Consider the following 17,598-nt stretch of genomic DNA (forward strand, 5'->3'; position numbering starts at 1 on the left):
TCCTGCAAGGGCTGGATTAATGGCTTTAGTAAGACCTACCCAGCTCGCCGGCTGTAGTTTGAAGACTCCTGTTTTATGACCATATAACAGCATCAAAGGTTGTAATTCTCAGTGAATGTGCTTTATGGACATGTTATGAATATGGAATACGGAAGAACTGATTTAGAGGTTGTGTGCTAAGCAAAATTATATCCAGAGTTTATAAACTATTGCCTGTTTCTTGGATTATATTAATACATAACTCTATACTGGATATATTGTATTTATTTTAAGTTTTGTGTGATGCATTAAGATTTAAAGTAGAAACGTAGAAAATTGACAGCAGAAAAAGACCTCATGGTCCATCTAGTCTGCCCTTATACTATTTCCTGTATTTTATCTTAGGATGGATATATGTTTATCCCAGGCATGTTTAAATTCAGTTACTGTGGATTTACCAACCACATCTCCTGGAAGTTTGTTCCAAGGATCTACTACTCTTTCAGTAAAATATTTTCTCATGTTGCTTCTGATCTTTCCCCCAACTAACCTCAGATTGTGCCCCCCTGTTCTTGCGTTCACTTTCCTATTAAAAACACTTCCCTCCTGAGCCTTATTTAACCCTTTAACATATTTAAATATTTCAATCATGTCCCCCATTTTCCTTCTGTCCTCCAGACTATACAGATTGAGTTCATGAAGTCTTTCCTGATAAGTTTTATGCTTCAGACCTTCCACCATTTTTGTAGCCCATCTTTGGACCCGTTCAGTTTTATCAATATATTTTTGTAGGGGAGGTCTCCAGAACTGAACACAGTATTCCAATTGTCACAAAGTGATGAGGAAGTGAATCCATGGCATTATTCTAAAAATACATAGAAATGTTGTTATGCGATATGCAAAAGGACTTTCACCATTCCTTTCTGTTCCTTACAACCTCAAGGTTTTTTAAAAAAAGTTTTGAGACAAGGGAATTCAGAAATGGAATGCATTGTGGCAGAAGAATAACATGAACTGAAGCGAGGCCTTTTCTTTGAGCAGAACCTTCATTCAACAAAGAGAGGCTGAATTCATTAGCTGTACAAGCCAAGCCAGATGCTTCTTTTCTGCTCATCAGCAAAAAACGGAATCAAATTGCAGGGCAACACCTCTGGGCAACTGAGCATCTTCTATTGAAAACCATCCATTTTAGAGACAGGCTTCCCGATGGAGCATTGTTTATTCATATAAAAGGAAAAAAACAATGCTCCAATGAACAGCAAAGGAATGGGCCACAAAGGTAATTCAGCTGTCATCAAGACTTGAAGAAGCCATTTAATTGGCTGCCCTTTTATGTACAAAAAACAGTTGTCAGGCAAATATCCAATGATGAATAGATTCTATGGAAAGTGTTAAACCTGGAATAAAGGTTCTTCATATGAAGATAATATAAATTTTCATATTATTGAAGATCATTAGATAGTTTTACAAGTTTGGTTTAAAGTGAGGTTCTTGTTGACTTATTAACTACAACTGTCTCCTCAGTGTACAGAAGCAGGTGAAAGTATTAGTATCTATCTCCCCACACCCCTCAAAATCCTAATTTCCTGTTAAATAAAGTTGAAACTGATATAAGGTAGTGACAACCACTATTCTTATCCCAGTGTTTACAGAGCAGACTTTGTGCTTTTGATGTGTGACTTCACATATTCTTGTAAGTAATAAAACAAATGAAAATGGTATTCCTTAGAAAATAAAGTACATTATTGGATGTTAGCGATCGCTCGGGCAGGCTATTAAATAAATAAAATTATTTTATTTTATTATGATAAAATCAGTATCATAGATATTTTCAATCTCATAAGTCAATGATTATGGAGAAAAACAGCATTTTAAGTGACGAGCAGTAGAATGAACATGGACGAGAGAAAGAAAAGCAGAGGGGCTTCTGAGGAGCAAAGGAAAAACGTACTAACCAAGCATTGTAAGGATAAAGACTAAAAAACCATTTCCAAAGAGGTTCATAGTCCGGACCCCTCGCATCCTGGACACAAACTGTTTCAACTCCTACCCTCAAAACGTCGCTACAGAGCACTGCAGTGCACACCAAGACAACTAGACACAAGAACAGTTTTTTCCCGAACGCCATCACTCTACTAAACAAACAATTCCCTCAATACTGTCAGACTTTTTACTAAATCTGCACTTCTATTTCTACCAGTTGTTTTGTTTTGTTTGTTTGTTTGTTTGTTTATTTATTTATTGGATTTGTATGCCGCCCCTCTCCAGAGACTCGGGGCGGCTAACAGCGACAATAAAACAGTGTGCAATAGTAATTTGGTATTGATGATTAAAAATCTATTAATATAAAAACCAAACATACATACATACATACCATGCATAGAATTGTAAAGGCCTAGGGGGAAAGAGGATCTCAATTCCCCCATGCCTGGCGGCAGAGGTGGGTTTTAAGTTGTTTACGAAAGGCAAGGAGGGAGGGGGCAGTTCTAATCTCTGGGGGGAGTTGGTTCCAGAGGGCTGGGGCCGCCACAGAGAAGGCTCTTCCCCTGGGTCCCACCAGGCGACATTGCTTAGTTTTTCTCATCATTCCTATCATCGTTTTCCTCTCACTTAGGACTGTATTTCTGTGACGTTGTTTATATCCTAAGATTTTTATTAATATTGATTGTTTCTTCATTGCTTATTTGACCCCTATGACAATCATTAAGTGTTGTACCACATGATTCTTGACAAATGTATCTTTTTCTTTTATGTACGCTGAGAGCATATGCACCAAGACAAATTCCTTGTGTGTCCAGTCACACTTGGCCAATAAAATTCTATTCTATTCTATTCTAAAGCACAGTTGCTGATATCAAAAATGTTAAAGTCCTCAGGACTATAGCCAACCTCCCTAGACATGGTCACAAGTGGAAAACTGACCCCAGACTGAACAGAAGGATAGTTTGAATGGTGTAGAAAGAACCAATGAACAGTTTAAAAGAGATTCTGTTAGACCTCCGAAGATCAAGATACAACAATATCAAGTTGCACCATCCATCGTCTCACTAAAAGATGCTGCCATGAGAGAAGACCCAGGAAGATTCCTCTTCTAAAAGGCAGACACACAACAAGCCAGTCTGGAGTTTGTTAAAATGAACGTTGACAAGTCACGTTTTGTAGGAGAATGCCCTCTGGAAAGATGAAAACAAATTAAAGCTTTTTGCTAAGTCACAGAAGAAAAAGTGATGCTATTAAAGAAAAGAACACCACTGTTTACTGAGAAACTGGATACTTTGAATCTGCTAGGGTACAAAGAAATCAGGAGACGATTAGGACATTTTGGAGCAAAATACACTCCTCATTCTTAGAAAATTCAGCCACACTTCATCTGGATAATGACCCAAAACATATATCTAAGAGAACTCAAGAAAGAGACAATAGCCTACACATTGTAAAGAATGGGATTGCCTCTGTAAATAGGACTGTCTGCCTTGTATAAGGCAGTGATAGCGAACCTTTTTTTCCTCGGATGCCGAAAGACCGTGTGCACACACTATTGCGCATGCATGAGTGCCCACACCCATAATTCAATGCCTGGGGAGAGTGAAAACAACTTCCCCTGCCCTTCAGAGGCCAGAAACGGCCTGTTTCCCAACTTCTGATGGGCCCAGTAGGCTCATGTTTTGCCTTCCGCAGGCTCCACAGCCTTCCCCCAGGCTCCAAAGGTAAAAATGACCTCCCCCATCCCCTCAGAGGCTCTCTGGGAGCCAAAGATACCCTCCCAGAGCCTCTGTGCAAGCCAAAAATCAGCTGGCTGGCACACACATGCATGTTGGAGCTAAGCTAGGGCAACAGCTCGCGTGCCAGCAGATATGGCTCCACATGCCACCTGTGGCACCCGTGCCATAGGTTCCCCATCACTGGCATAAGGCAATGATGGCTGATCTTTTTGGCACCGTGTGTCAAAAGCAATGCAATAATGCAATGTGTGCAAACCCCACCCCTGTGTGGACCACCTCCACGCATTCACATGCGAACCCCATGCATGCGCCCGCACTGTGCACGACTCCCCGTGCTCTCCCCACCCCGGACATATACACGCATGACCCCCACATGTGCCCCATCCTCCCACATGGCTCCTGCACGTGCAATCAAGCCCCCCTTGCTTGTTCCCCATGCATGTGCACACGACCCCCTGCATGTGGCCCACACATACACAAACCCCTGAATTCATGCACATCTGCATGTGTACCTCCCCTTGTACATATGCGTGCATTTCCCACATACATCCCATCCCCGCGCATACAAGGTAGAGAACCAAAAACCAGCTGGCCAGTAGGAGGTTCACATGCATGCATGGTGGAGCTGAGCTGGATCGATGGCTCATGTGCCCATAGAGAGGGCTCTGGGTGCCACCTGTGGCATGCATGCCATAGGTTTGCTATCACAGGTATAATGTTTCCTGATTTATTCTCAGTTTCATTTCCACTTATATGTTTAAATCAGAGAATTATGAGCAAAGAATCGGGCCTTATGCTGTTAAGTGCTCATGTCCAATTAGGTATTGGCCATCAGTGCAGTTTTCAATATAAATTGTGTTCTTTAGAAACTCCCTGCTTCACTTTCTGGGCATAGCCTAACAGGAATGAAAGAATCACCATATACTAGTGCCCAAATCACCCCTACCAAGTGATCCAGAAAGACACCACAGGTGTTAATATTGTAAACCAGAAGGACTAGCAGAGATACACTTTCCTTATGCATAGAAGGATGGAAGATTAAGTCAATCTTGAACCGGTCAGGATCAAACTCCTTCGCAGTGGGCAGAATTAGCCTGCAATACTGCACTCTTTCGGGGGCAGGCAGCTCACCGGCCACTCTCCCAGAATATCTGAGTGCCAAGTGGGAGAAGGACAGGGAGTCAAGTGGTGGGGGTGGGGGGACAAGGCGGCTTGGGTGGCTGTTGAGGCACCCAGTCCCTAGCTTACCCACATCCTGTCACCCCTGATTCACTAACAGAAGTCCGCCGGCTTGCAGGAGCCTCTTTTGGCCAGGGCTTGGAGCTCCAGGGTCGGGGTGGCTGCTTGCCCGCTTGGAGCGCTTTTTGATCGCTGCCCCGAGTCCAGGGATGGATGAAGCCCCAGCTAAGAAACAAACGTGGTGGTGGGGTGTTATTTTCCCTTCTCTAGACCCCAGTAAATCACTTTTTTTGCCTCCCCAGCCCCCAGAAGCACTTTTCTGGGCTCAAAGGGGAGGCATGTATGTCCCTGTGCATTGCGCTTTTGCCTCCTGATCCCCAGAAGTACTTTCCCAAGGACATAGGGAGGCACGAAGGCCCCCAGATTTTTGCCTCCCCAGAGCCAAGAAGCACTTTCCCAGGCAAAAGCAACCTTAACTTCCAGTTCCAGCCTGTGGGGCTTGTTAAGGTGAGGGCTGCACTGAGCTGAATAAGAATAGGAAGAGCTGAGATGGGATTAGCAATAGCAATAGGATGGAATGGAATGGAATTCAGCAAGGTTTCTCTTCCCAACCCTAATTTGCTATTCTAGAAGAGAGGGAGGAAGGGAGGGGGGAGGGAGAAAGTGAGATGAGAGATGAGAGATGTTGATTGTAATCCTTGGGGCTGAGAAATTTGCTACAAAACTGATTTTCTGAAGACTTGTAAACAACTTTAAAATAATCTTGTAAAAAGAAAAGTCAGACAAAACCAAATAAAACACCCTCAGCAGAAAAAACAAATTTTAATTTAATTTGTGTGTATTATTTAATGGACTGCCAAATTGGCAAAATGGACTACAGTAGTCCCGCGCTATATCGCGCTTCACCTACTGCGGCTTCACTTCATTGCGGGTTTTCAAGAAATATTAATGAGAAAAATCATTCGCGGATCTTCGCTGGTTTGCGGGTTTCTGAGGAAGTCGATCGGCAGATTTAAACAGCCCGCCGAACTCGATCGGCAGATTTTTCAAAAAAAATATATCTAAAATTGTAAATACTGTATTTAAATACTGTATCTAAAATAAATACTGTGTGGGAAGGGTTTATAAACACTTAAAACAATGAAAACTTACCAAACAATTACAATATAAATACTTAAATAAGTACTATCAGTCGATAAATTCCACATCGCGGATTTCACCTATCGCGGCTGGGTCTGGAACGTAACACCAGCGATAGGTGAGGGACTACTGTACTAAGTTGGCCATGCCCACTCAATCATACAGCCATAAAGCCATGCCCACCTAGCCAGTTTAGCCCCTCAACAGTCTGAGGGTCTGTGAAGTAGCCCCCTGCTGAAAAAGTTTGAGGACCTCTGCCCTAGAACAAGTAGGATTACTATAATGTGGCTTCATGAAGGAACTCTTTACGAGGAAATGTACCACCTTTCACAGGTTAACCAGGCATGAGGACTATCACAATGTAGGAAACGTTTATTTCCACTAAACTATTCACATCCATCATGCCTTTAGAGTGGACATTTAAGCATACAATCTTCCACCCCTCAAGAATGAAGACATTTCTGTGACCTGTCAGTCTAAAGCTGACTAGAGAATGATCTGGCATGATAACAAGTGCATACAAGAATAGAATAGAATAGAATAGAATAGAATAGAATTCTTTAATGGCCAAGTGTGATTGGACACACAAGGAATTTGTCTTTGGTGCATATGCTCTCAGTGTACATAAAATAAAATATATATTTGTCAGGAATCATGAGGTACAACACTTGTCATAGGGTACAAATAAGCAATCAGGAAACAATCAATATTAATAGAAATCTTAAGGATACAAGCAAAAAGTTACGGTCATACAGTCATAAGTGGGAGGAGATGGATGATAGGAATGATGAGAAAAAACTAGTAGTAATAGTAGGGCAGACTTAGTAAATAGTTGGACAGTGTTGAGGGAATTATTTGTTTAGCAGAGTGATGGCACTCGGGAAAAAACTGTTCTTGTGTCTAGTTGTCTTGATGTGCAGTGCTCTATAGCGACGTTTTGAGGGTAGGAGTTGAAACGGTTTATGTCCAGGATGCGAGGCGGTTAGTAAATATTTTCACAGCCCTCTTAAGATCTTCCATCTTACAATTTCTAGCTCTACGCAAACAAAGAAGCAGTGACTCCAGCTATCTCAGATCTGCAGTTCTTTAAATCCCAGACCTAGGTGATGCAATCTTAAGTAAATTGACTTTGTTGGAAGCGAACAGTGAAAGGTCTGATTGTGAAGAAAGTACTTCTCTAGCAGCAAGCAGACTGACAGATGCATTTTCGCTTTCCATCACTGTCCGCTTGGGCTTAGCAATGGTGGCCTTCTCAATTTCTATTCACAACGAAGCTTGCTGATGTGGCTGCATACTGGCTGCCATCACCATCAGGGGAAGAAGCACAATTTTTTTGCATTAGCAGAAAAGATATACAGTGGTACCTCTACCTAAGAACGCCTCTACTTACAAACTTTTCTAGATAAGAACTGGGTGTTCAAGATTTTTTTGCCTCTTCTCAAGGATTACTTTCCACTTATAAACCCAAGCCTCTGAAACTGTAACCAAAAAAGGCAGGGAGAAGCCTCCATGGGGCCTCTCTAGGAATCACCTGGGAGGAAACAGGGACGGAAAAGGTGGGGAGAAGCCTCTGTGGGGCCTCTCTAGGAATCTCCCGGGAGGAAACAGGGCCTCCACCCTCCCTGTGGTTTCCCCAATCGCACACATTATTTGCTTTTACATTGATTCCTATGGGAAAAATTGCTTCTTCTTACACCCATAATTCAATGCCCCTTTCCCCCACATATGCGTGCATGACCCTCTCCCACTGTCCCGCCCTGCTGCGCATATGAGGACAACCCCTCCCACGCTGCCAATTCCCGACTTCCAGTGGGCCTGGTAGGCTCATTTCTTTGCTCTCCCCAGGCTCCAAAAGCTTTCGTGGAGCCTGTGGAGGACAAAAATGGCCTCCCTTGTTCCCACGGAGGCCAAAAATGCCCTCCCAGAGCCTCCGAACAAGCAGAAAATGAGCTGGCCGGTGCATACATGCACACTGGAGCTCAGCTAGGGCAACAACTTGTGTATCAGCAGATATGGCTCTGTGTGCCACCTGTGGCACGCGTGCCATAGGTTCACCATCACTGGTCTATACCAGCCAAATACATTTCTATCTCTTAAACACCAACGGAAAGGATCATATTGGGAATCAAACTGAATCTGGGCAGTAAGTTATTTGATTTTATTGTAAAAAAAAAAAAAGTATAATATTGATTGTGGCTGCAGGTTGAAATGATATTGCTGCATTTTAAAAGTGTTGCAGGGAAGCAACTAGTTGCTGCCAGCTCAAACAGTGCCTTCCTGGCCTTCCCAAAATTGTACAGGGAAAGAAAAGGAACTATCCAGTGGAGACAGCTTTATAAAAGAGCCTAACTAGTCAAAACCCTGCTTCTCCTGTATCCCCTGTCACTATTTCCAGATGACTGTTTGACCAGATGCAGCCTTTTAGGATATGCAATGGTATCCATAGCTGGCTTATCTAGCTACACCTGGAATTCTTTTATGATGTGGTTCTTCTGTAGTCAGAACAGGTTGACTCATTCACCACACGTGAGAATTTGAGTTAAAGAGTTAAATGCAGAGTTAAGGGGGAAGGGAGGGCAAATAGCAAGACAATTAAATACAGAAGGTTCTGACAGCAGAAATAAAGCTAACAAAGGAGTCCACCAACAACTATTAACAGACAGCAAGGCTTATCAGAACCCAGTATTTCAGCCACAAAGACAAGAACAACAGGAAAAAACCACAAGTCTGCCTGAAATGTTGCTTGGGAGCTCAGATACTTAAGTAGCTGCCCAGCTTAGTGCTCATTTTGGATCTTTAGAACAACTCTGCAGGCAACCTGAAGGTAGTCAGCTCTGAAACAAGAAACCCTGGGGCAACCATGACTACGCCAACTTCCCTAGTGGACATTAGGATAACTAAATTGGCAAACTCCACGTGAAAGGGTCAATCAGTAGTGGGGTGCTGCAATGGACTGTCCAGTACACAGTCCTGGTTGGAAAAATGGAGGGGAGATGGGCAGATCAATGGCCACGGCAGCACGGAGTTCCCCCTCGCTGGTGGGGAGACACCGAATCCCCGCTGTCCGGGGGTTCTTGTTCCTATGGAACCAAACCAGATCCTCCCTGAAGGGGAGATGATGCTGGGGACGCTACCGGGGGGTATGATTTGGGGTCAGCATACCCCACTGGACGAACCGGCCTAGTCTTACACCGGCGGCAGTACGAAATCAGCTAGGCCAGGGTAGGCAAAGTTGGCTCTTCCATGACATTTGGACTTCAACTCCCAGAATTCCTGAGCTAGTATGTTTGGATCAGGAATTCTGGGAGTTGAAGTCCACAAATCATAGAAGAGCCAATTTTGCCTACCCCTGGGCTAGCCACGGAGACAATGCAACACAGAGTAACACCTGGGAAGAGGACGATTTAAAGCGCTGGCGAGGTGAGGAAAAATGAAGATGCAGACACATCTCGGCGTCCCCAGTGCGTGTATGCAAGCACCATTGCGAGATTTGGCTTCTGCACATGTGCAGGAAGCAAAATATCACATGAGGTTTCGCCAACTTTCAGTATTTTTTTGCTTTCGCGCATGTGGGAAAGCAAAGAAATTATCAAAAATCAGTGAAATCTCACGCAATTGTGAGATTTTGCTTCCTGCGCATGCCACGGAATCTGAATTCCACACCAGCACACATGACAGATACATGCGCGCGCGCGCACGCCGCATACATGTGTACACATGCCGGTCACCAATAGTGCTCTGGTATGGCCGGCGACGGGCAAGCCTTCATTGGTCAAGATATATTAAACCTTTGAGGTAATTCAGACAAGAAGCACAATGAATACTAGGTCTTTCTCAAGGTTACTTTAACAGAACCTTTAGATCTGTCATGATAGTCCTTGACTTACAACGGTTCATTTAGTGACTGTTCAAAGTTACAACAGCACTGAAAAAAGTGACTTATGATCATTTCTCACACTGATGAGAACTGCGGAATCCCCAGGGTCATGAGATAAAAATTCAAATGACTGGCAACTGACTCAGACTCACATTACAACGGTGGCAAGAAATATCGTAAAATGGGACAAAACTCACTTAACAAAGGAAAGGTCTCATTTAGCAACAGACATTTTGGGCTCAATGGTGATCGTAAGTCAAAGACTACCTGATTCCTCTCCTTCTTTCTTTTTTATTCTCTGAAAAACTAGGGAGGGTTCCTTCTAACTGCTCCCCACGCCCTCTCTGCTTCCCTGTGCTGGGATACCTTTTGCATGGTGGTTCTGTAGGCTGCGGCTCCTCCTTCTGTCTCCCAAAGACATTCCCACATAGAGTGCTGTTAAATCAACTCAGCCTATCATCAATAAACTGTACCCACAAGGAACAAAGATGGTAAAGAGGGCTTGTGTCAGGTACATGCTCAAACACAACACAGTGCTAAAAAGCCTTCTGCGTGCCTCCTATCATGGCTAAAAGAACTCACTCAAAATAATATTAAGAAATCCAGTCTACTTTAGAAGGGTCCACAATAGCTTTGGAAGATTTTTAAATGTGACTCTACTTCTGATGATTACATGGCAGGAGTGAATGAGTGTATCTTTCCTCAATTCTGTTAACAATTTAACCCATTTTTGCAGAGGTCTTTTTTAGGAATGCTAGCCCCAGCTAAGTCATTTATGACACACACACCCTTCCTTTATTTTGCTACCAAAATGAACTAAACAAGCTAATGGAAAGCAGAACCATTAAATATTAATTTAGATGGACACATCTTAGTTCCTGAATCATAGACTGTGTACTACAAACTTCAAATCTAGGAGCACTGCTCCCTGGCTCTCAGCATCAGTGGTGGGTTGCTACTGGTGGGTAGGTGACTCCTTACCAGTAGTGGCCTCCAGATTGGCAAGTTTGCGCACAACCGCTCCGGTGTCGGTTCTGTGGGCGCCACCATCTTTTCCCTTGAATTTTTGTCTTTTTTTGCTTCCTGCGCATGCACGGAAGCAAAATCTCACAAGGGGATGTGCGCGCGTATGTGTGCATAGCGCACGCGCACACACGAGAATTCTCATGGTGCGTGCGCAGCGCACCGGTAACAGCAGTTAACAGGAATCCACCCCTGCTCACCATGTTTTATGAACATTAAGAATGTATTTATGCAACTATTATATAGTTGTACGTAGACTTTTCACCTAATATTGCAAGACTGTTATATTTTTCAACTTGATAACTTCTTCAGGCATTTAATAATATTACTGCAGTGCCTTTTCTATCCTTTTCAAAGAGAGAGCAATTGACAAAGGTGACGAAAGCACCAAGTATCAAAACTCTAATGCTTTTCATTATAAAGAATTCTGCAAATAACCCATAATGTTTATTTCTATTTACCTGTAAATGGACAATCCTTTGGAACACATCCTTTCTCATGCTCATCTCAACATCAAAGTGAGAAAGCTTTTTATCAGCTTCAGTACTTGCTGCACGGACATCTTTATCAGGGGATATGTGTTGTGGGAAATCCAATATGCTCCTTTCCACTATCAGAAGGAAACGAAAACTTTAAAAGAAAATATAACAGATAATACGGTAGGCTGATTTTCTTTAAGTATTTGAAGGGGGAGACTTTCCCATTAGAAATATATCATGTAAACTTTAAACTATGATTACTAAGACATTTACTAGATCAGGGGTGTCAAACTCAAGGCCCACGGGTTGCTTAGATCTGGCTCGCAGAACTGGTCTGAAAATAGCAAAGGACTGGCCCGTGTTTCTGCTAGCAAAAATAGAGTGTGGGCGGGGTGTGTGCTCCCCCCCCCAATCACTTTTGGTCTCCAGAATACTCCAGTAGGCCTTCCAAGCCAAAAATGGGGGCTCCGGAATAGTCCAAGAGGCCGTCCTTGACTCAGAAGATTATAAAAGGGAGGAAAAATAAAATATTTTACCTTTCAGGCTTGTAAGATTCTGCTACTGTAGCCTATGTCAACAATTTATAGTTCTAGTCTTCCTATGGAGTCAGGTTCTTGATCTAGTCTCCTTTTCATAAGGTAATCAAGTAAATCAAGTAAGTATTAAAAAACCAAAATCACAGAAATGTAAACCTCCCTATTTTTATAAGTTTAGAAAACCATGTCTGTGGAGGTGCGGTCCTATGACCATGCCCACCTTGACCACGCCTACCATGACCATGCTCAGGTCCCACACCGGCCCTCCAAGGTCAAACCCAATCCTCATATGTTCCTCAATGAAATTGAGCTTGACACCCCTGTACTAGATGAACACCAGAGACTTTTGTAGGGTATTGAGCTGCTACAAAGATAAAACACATACAGTATTTAATAAACAAATTAGTTATAAATGGGAACAAAAGCAGCAGCAATAATAATAATAATAATAATAATAATAATAATAATAATAATAATAATGCTTTATTTTATAAAAAATGCCTTTAGTAAAAGAAACCATACAAAGTAATTAGCATTTAATATATCTAATTTAAATTCAGTAATACTAGAATAGAGAAATAGTGGGAAACTGGTAACCTGCTTAATGAACTACAACTTCCAGCATTTTCCCACACTGGCCTTGTTACCTAGATTTGTGGTAAGTTTAGTGTTAAGCAGCTTCTAGAGCACAATAGTTTCACATCTTTGAAAAAAAAGTTTTCAAAAATGTAAATAATTTTTTAACATTTTTGGTACATTTTCTACTGAACACTCTATTAAAATTCAGAAGCATGAGAAGGGAAAATATTTACCTAAAGAAAGTTATTTCCAATTACTTTATATGGTAGATAATTTTTGTAACACTAAAATATAAATATCAATTTTTATCTGTCCTCTTCCCATCATCCAAAAATTCTGAGCACAGTTCAATGAACTCATCTTAAAAAAACCGACCTTTAACTACATTGTGAAGCAAGGTAGAATAAACAGACACAGAGTGACTTCAGATTTCTAAGCAAATGTTCAAGGCTGATCAGAGTTTTAAAAATGCCAAAAAACATACAAATAAATCATATTATTGTTTGGTGCTATATGTGATCAGACCAATCTTTTGGCATAAGCACTTTTACTGTAAAATTACATTACACAATCTTTTCTTCTATCTCAGATTTTAATTTCCTACTTATGAAGCCAACTGATACCAGTTATCAATGTAACTGATAATGAGTCTTTGGAGAAGGGCTGCATACAAATCTAATAAATAATAATAATAACAACAATAACAACAACAACAATAATAATAATAACAACAACAACAACTATACTGATATTATATACAGTATATACCTGAATATTCCACTTCTAAATCTGCTAGAGTCTGTACGGTGTTCTCATAAGTGATTTCTTCCATATTAAGTAGGCCAACTTTGTCATAAACTTGCTTTGCTTTCTTGATAAGTTCTTCAGTTTTTGTTCTAATCTGCTCAGGTGAGAGATCCCATTTCAGGAAATTTTGGTCAGTTCCACTGTAAGAAGACACCTTGAGAAATGATGTAATCTCTGTTCCTAATGTCATTTTGAGTAAAATCCTTGGGTTTCTAACTCTGCAAGTTAAAGTAAAAGAGTAAGACAAAAAATTAATACTCCAGGATACTCAATTACAAAACCCAAAGATGAAAACAGAGACAACATATGTAACTGTCCATTAAGGAGAGATGAAAGAGCATGGATAATTATGCTTTTTTAAAAATCTCCCCTTAATGGATAATTATTATTTTGCTAAGGATATTATTATTTTGCTAAGAAATTATATTGAAGATAAAAAAAGGAAAATATGTATTTGGACAATGTATCCAGAAGAATGTTATAGATGAAACTAAAATAAATCATTTTGGGAAATTACAATCCTGGGGGAAAGTGGGAATAATTGACTTTATATATGCTTTTATTAGCTACTATTTATTGAATAAATTACAACAGATAGGTTTATACAACGGGCATCCACAGAAGTTTCTTGCTCTTATCAAAACGATGAAAGCAATGTTGTGATGAAAACTCAACTAATCAATTGGTTTCCTATGGGACCACACTTTCTCTACAAACCCAGCTTCTTTTGGCTGGAAAAGAAATCAAAATCACAGCTTCTGCAACAACTGTTTTATTTGAATGAGTTGTGAAATGGCCAACCCAGAGAGCACAAAGCTTTGAAGTCACATTCATTTTTAATGCATGTAACAGAACATATAGTCAAAAAGAACTGGTTCTTTTACACTTTTACAGCTTGACAGCAGGAAATTTCCTTCTCTGTGGCTGTTTTCCTGAATGCCTTAACAAGGCTTTTCCAGTAGCTGCAGGTCACCTATGCAAATTATCATGATCACTAGGTGGCAGCCAAGTTTTACAACAGCCTTTAGCTCTTTTCTGCCATCTAGTGACTGAAAAAGGTCTACTTATTGATCTACAGATTACAAAGCATCAACCCTGATTAGCTCATTCCTAGCTTAATGTCAATTATGAAAATGCAAATATGAAAGGACTTGCTTCTCCAATTCTATCGTAGTACAGTGATACCTCGTCTTACAAACGCCTCGTCTTACAAACTTTTCGAGATACAAACCCGGGGTTTAAGATTTTTTTTGCCTCGTCTGCCAAACTATTTTAACCTTACAAACCCGCCGCCGCTGGGATGCCCACCTCTGGACTTCCATTGCCAGCGAAGCACCCGTTTTTGCGCTGCTGGGATTTCCCTGAGGTTCCCCTCCATGGGAAAACCCACCTCCGGACTTCCGTGTTTTTGTGATGCTGCAGGGGAATCGCAAAAACACAGAAGTCTGGAGGTGGGTTTTCGAGGACTTCCCTGTTTTTGCGATGCTGCGATTTCACTGATGCTCCCTTCGCTGGGAAACCCCACCTCCATACCTCCGTTGCCAGCAAAGCACTCGTTTTTGTGATGCTGGGATTTCCCTGCTGGGATTCCCCTGCAACATTGCAAAAACACAGAAGTCCGGAGGTGGCGTTTCCCATGGAGGGGAGCCTCAGGGGAATCCCAGCAGCGCAAAAATTGGTGCTTCGGCTGGCGAAAGGGGTGAATTTTGGGCTTGCATGTATTAATTGCTTTTCCATTGATTCCTATGGGAAACATTGTTTCGTCTTACAAACTTTTCACCTTAAGAACCTCGTCCTGGAACCAATTAAGTTTGTAAGACAAAGTATCACTGTAGTTGGTAATTCCCCTCCAATGGCTGTTGCTCCCAGGAGAGTCTTGACTTCTTGGTTCCTTTCCTCACAATATTTTATTATTATTTATTAGATTTGTATGCCGCCCCTCTCGGGAAACTCAGAGTGGCTCACAACAACAAAACAGTACAAATCCAATGGTTAAAAACAATTTAAAACCCTTAATATAAAAAGCAATCATGTGTCCTTTAGGGTTGTTTATAGCTTCTCTATGGCTAAACACCTTTCTCAAATTCCCAAGAGTACTTTTCCACTTGCTGCATCATGGCTGTACAAGCCATTAATTACATTGACAATCAATTTGAAAAAAATCTTAAAATTTTACTGCCATCTAATGGCTGTTAGCATGAACAACAACTAACCTATCATTCAAGGATTTTTTATAAAAAGGGCAGCATTCAATCTGTTCCACATGTGCATTAAGAATGTGCAGTGAGGAATAGCACGATTTAGAGCAGTGGTTCTCAACCTGGGGGTTGGGACCCCTTTGGGGGTCAAATGACCATTTCATTTTTATTTTTTTTCAAATCTTTTTATTAATTTTCTTTAAAATGACAAACAAACTTACAAACATTTAACATACATTGTAGGGCTTCCGGTTTCGCTGAGGATCGCAGCGGAGTCTCTTGGCAGGGCTCTGCCTCGAGACCCCTCCAACCCTCCCAGAGGTCGCCCCAGCGCGATCGGATCGAGTCCGGATGGCTCGATCCTAGAAAAGGGGATTCCCCTCTGCCCGGGGAGCCATCGCCGAGGCTCCAGGACAGAGGGTTCATCCTGCAGCTCTGGTGCAGGGAGCACCGGTCCTCTCCCAAGAGGACACAGCCATTGCGATCCCACCTAACCAGTGGGAAGCAAGAAACATCAAGAGAGTAAAAAGCAGAGAAACTGAACAACCCTAATCGAAAAAGGAATATTGCCAAAGAAGCTACAATTAAGGTAAAAGTCTTTTCTATGTTCCATGCTAAACAAGAAGTTTAAAAAACAAGAAAATTGAATCGGAGTCTAAACGAAGGCGAAAGAGAAAGTTGTTAAAACAACATTGTATCCAGGCGCGAATTAACAGCCGGAACTTATTCTAACCACTTTCACTTGTTTTGAACTGTTAAATTTTTGCAAACAAGGAGATCTAGAAGATTTTAGAATGAGACATTAAAGGATTTATTATTTACAAAATGACATTATTTGGTTGAAAAAATTTTTTTCCCCTCTTGTGAAACATTTTTGAAACATTTGGTTACCGAAAGTTGAAAAATGAAGTCCGGGCTGGGATTTTTCTAGCGGAAGGACCAGACTGCTCACTATTTACCTACAAATTCTGAATAAACATTTATAAAGGGAAAAAAAAACTCTTTTCCTACATTTGAGAACTTTAAAATTTGGATTATTTAATCGACGTTTTTTTTTTTATTATTCTGTTGGATTATTTCCATTGGATTTCGTTTGGATTAATAGCGGTTTGTGGATTAACAGCATTTTCGTTGGATTTACTGCGGAGAGATTTCTTCCTGGGCTGTGAGAGACGGACCGACTTCATTTTAACTTCGTGAAATTAAACTGCATTTGCTTGGAAAAAGTTTTATAAATTTTCTAAAGACTATACCCTTCTTCAAAAAACGGAATACCTTTGCAGTACTTATTAAGGTGTTTCTGACAACAAATTAGATCTTCAATCAATTGTTTTTTTCTTGCGTTTTCCCTTTGATAATTTCAATTTTTGAATTTTAATTCTATATTACATTATATTACAATTGGTTCTGTTTATGCATTGCTAAATTTTCTTTTGGTCTTTGGTCCCCTGTTCCTCCTAATTGAATAATAGTCTTTAACTCTGATTGCCCCCTTTCTTCACATGCTTTTACCCTCCTTCTCACTTTGCTGACTTTTCCTCCTTATCTTTGCAGCTGTGTTAAACTAACCTTTTCCCCTTTTCCCCCTCTTCTTCTTCACATCTTCTTGATATAAACTTTGACTAGAGTAATAAGAATAAATAAGTTGAGCATTAATTAGATATATTTTAAATTTTAAGTGTGTTTGAAATTTAGCCTTTTATTTGAATTAGAACTTTTATTGCTATTAATTAATTGCCACTGATTTAGTATAACTGTTACTGTGGGTTTGGAATTTATAGAATCTCTTTACATACTGCTAACATAAAATAACACTAAATTTAAATTTGAAAATGTCAAGTTCTTCCACCCATACTAAAACAATCAAGAAGCAAACAACTGTTATTTCTTCCCCGCAAAGTTCACCACATCCATCTCCCGCACAGCAGACCTTATCTGCAACTATGTTCACCAAGGAAAAGGACAGGGAGAAACAACCATCTCTGGCTTCAATCCAAGAGACATTAACAACATTAAATGACTTTATGCTAAAATCTCAACAAGACGCAACACAACAGAGAGATGAAATTAAAGCAGAGA

General features: G+C 40.9%; 1 protein-coding gene across 1 annotated transcript in view; it reads right to left on the minus strand.

Annotated features, from left to right (window-relative positions):
• NLN (neurolysin) overlaps positions 1 to 17,598 on the minus strand; it is a 48,849-nt gene that overhangs the window by 18,106 nt on the left and 13,145 nt on the right. The window contains exons 2-3 of the mRNA XM_070743270.1: positions 13,283 to 13,539; positions 11,382 to 11,530 (exon numbers count right to left, since the gene is read on the minus strand). Coding sequence (XP_070599371.1) covers positions 11,382 to 11,530; positions 13,283 to 13,539 — 406 coding nt within the window. The remainder of the gene's footprint in view (positions 1 to 11,381; positions 11,531 to 13,282; positions 13,540 to 17,598) is intronic.

The sequence above is a fragment of the Erythrolamprus reginae genome, chromosome 2 (assembly GCF_031021105.1).
Source record: "Erythrolamprus reginae isolate rEryReg1 chromosome 2, rEryReg1.hap1, whole genome shotgun sequence".
In the NCBI taxonomy this organism is placed as follows: Eukaryota; Metazoa; Chordata; class Lepidosauria; order Squamata; family Dipsadidae; genus Erythrolamprus; species Erythrolamprus reginae.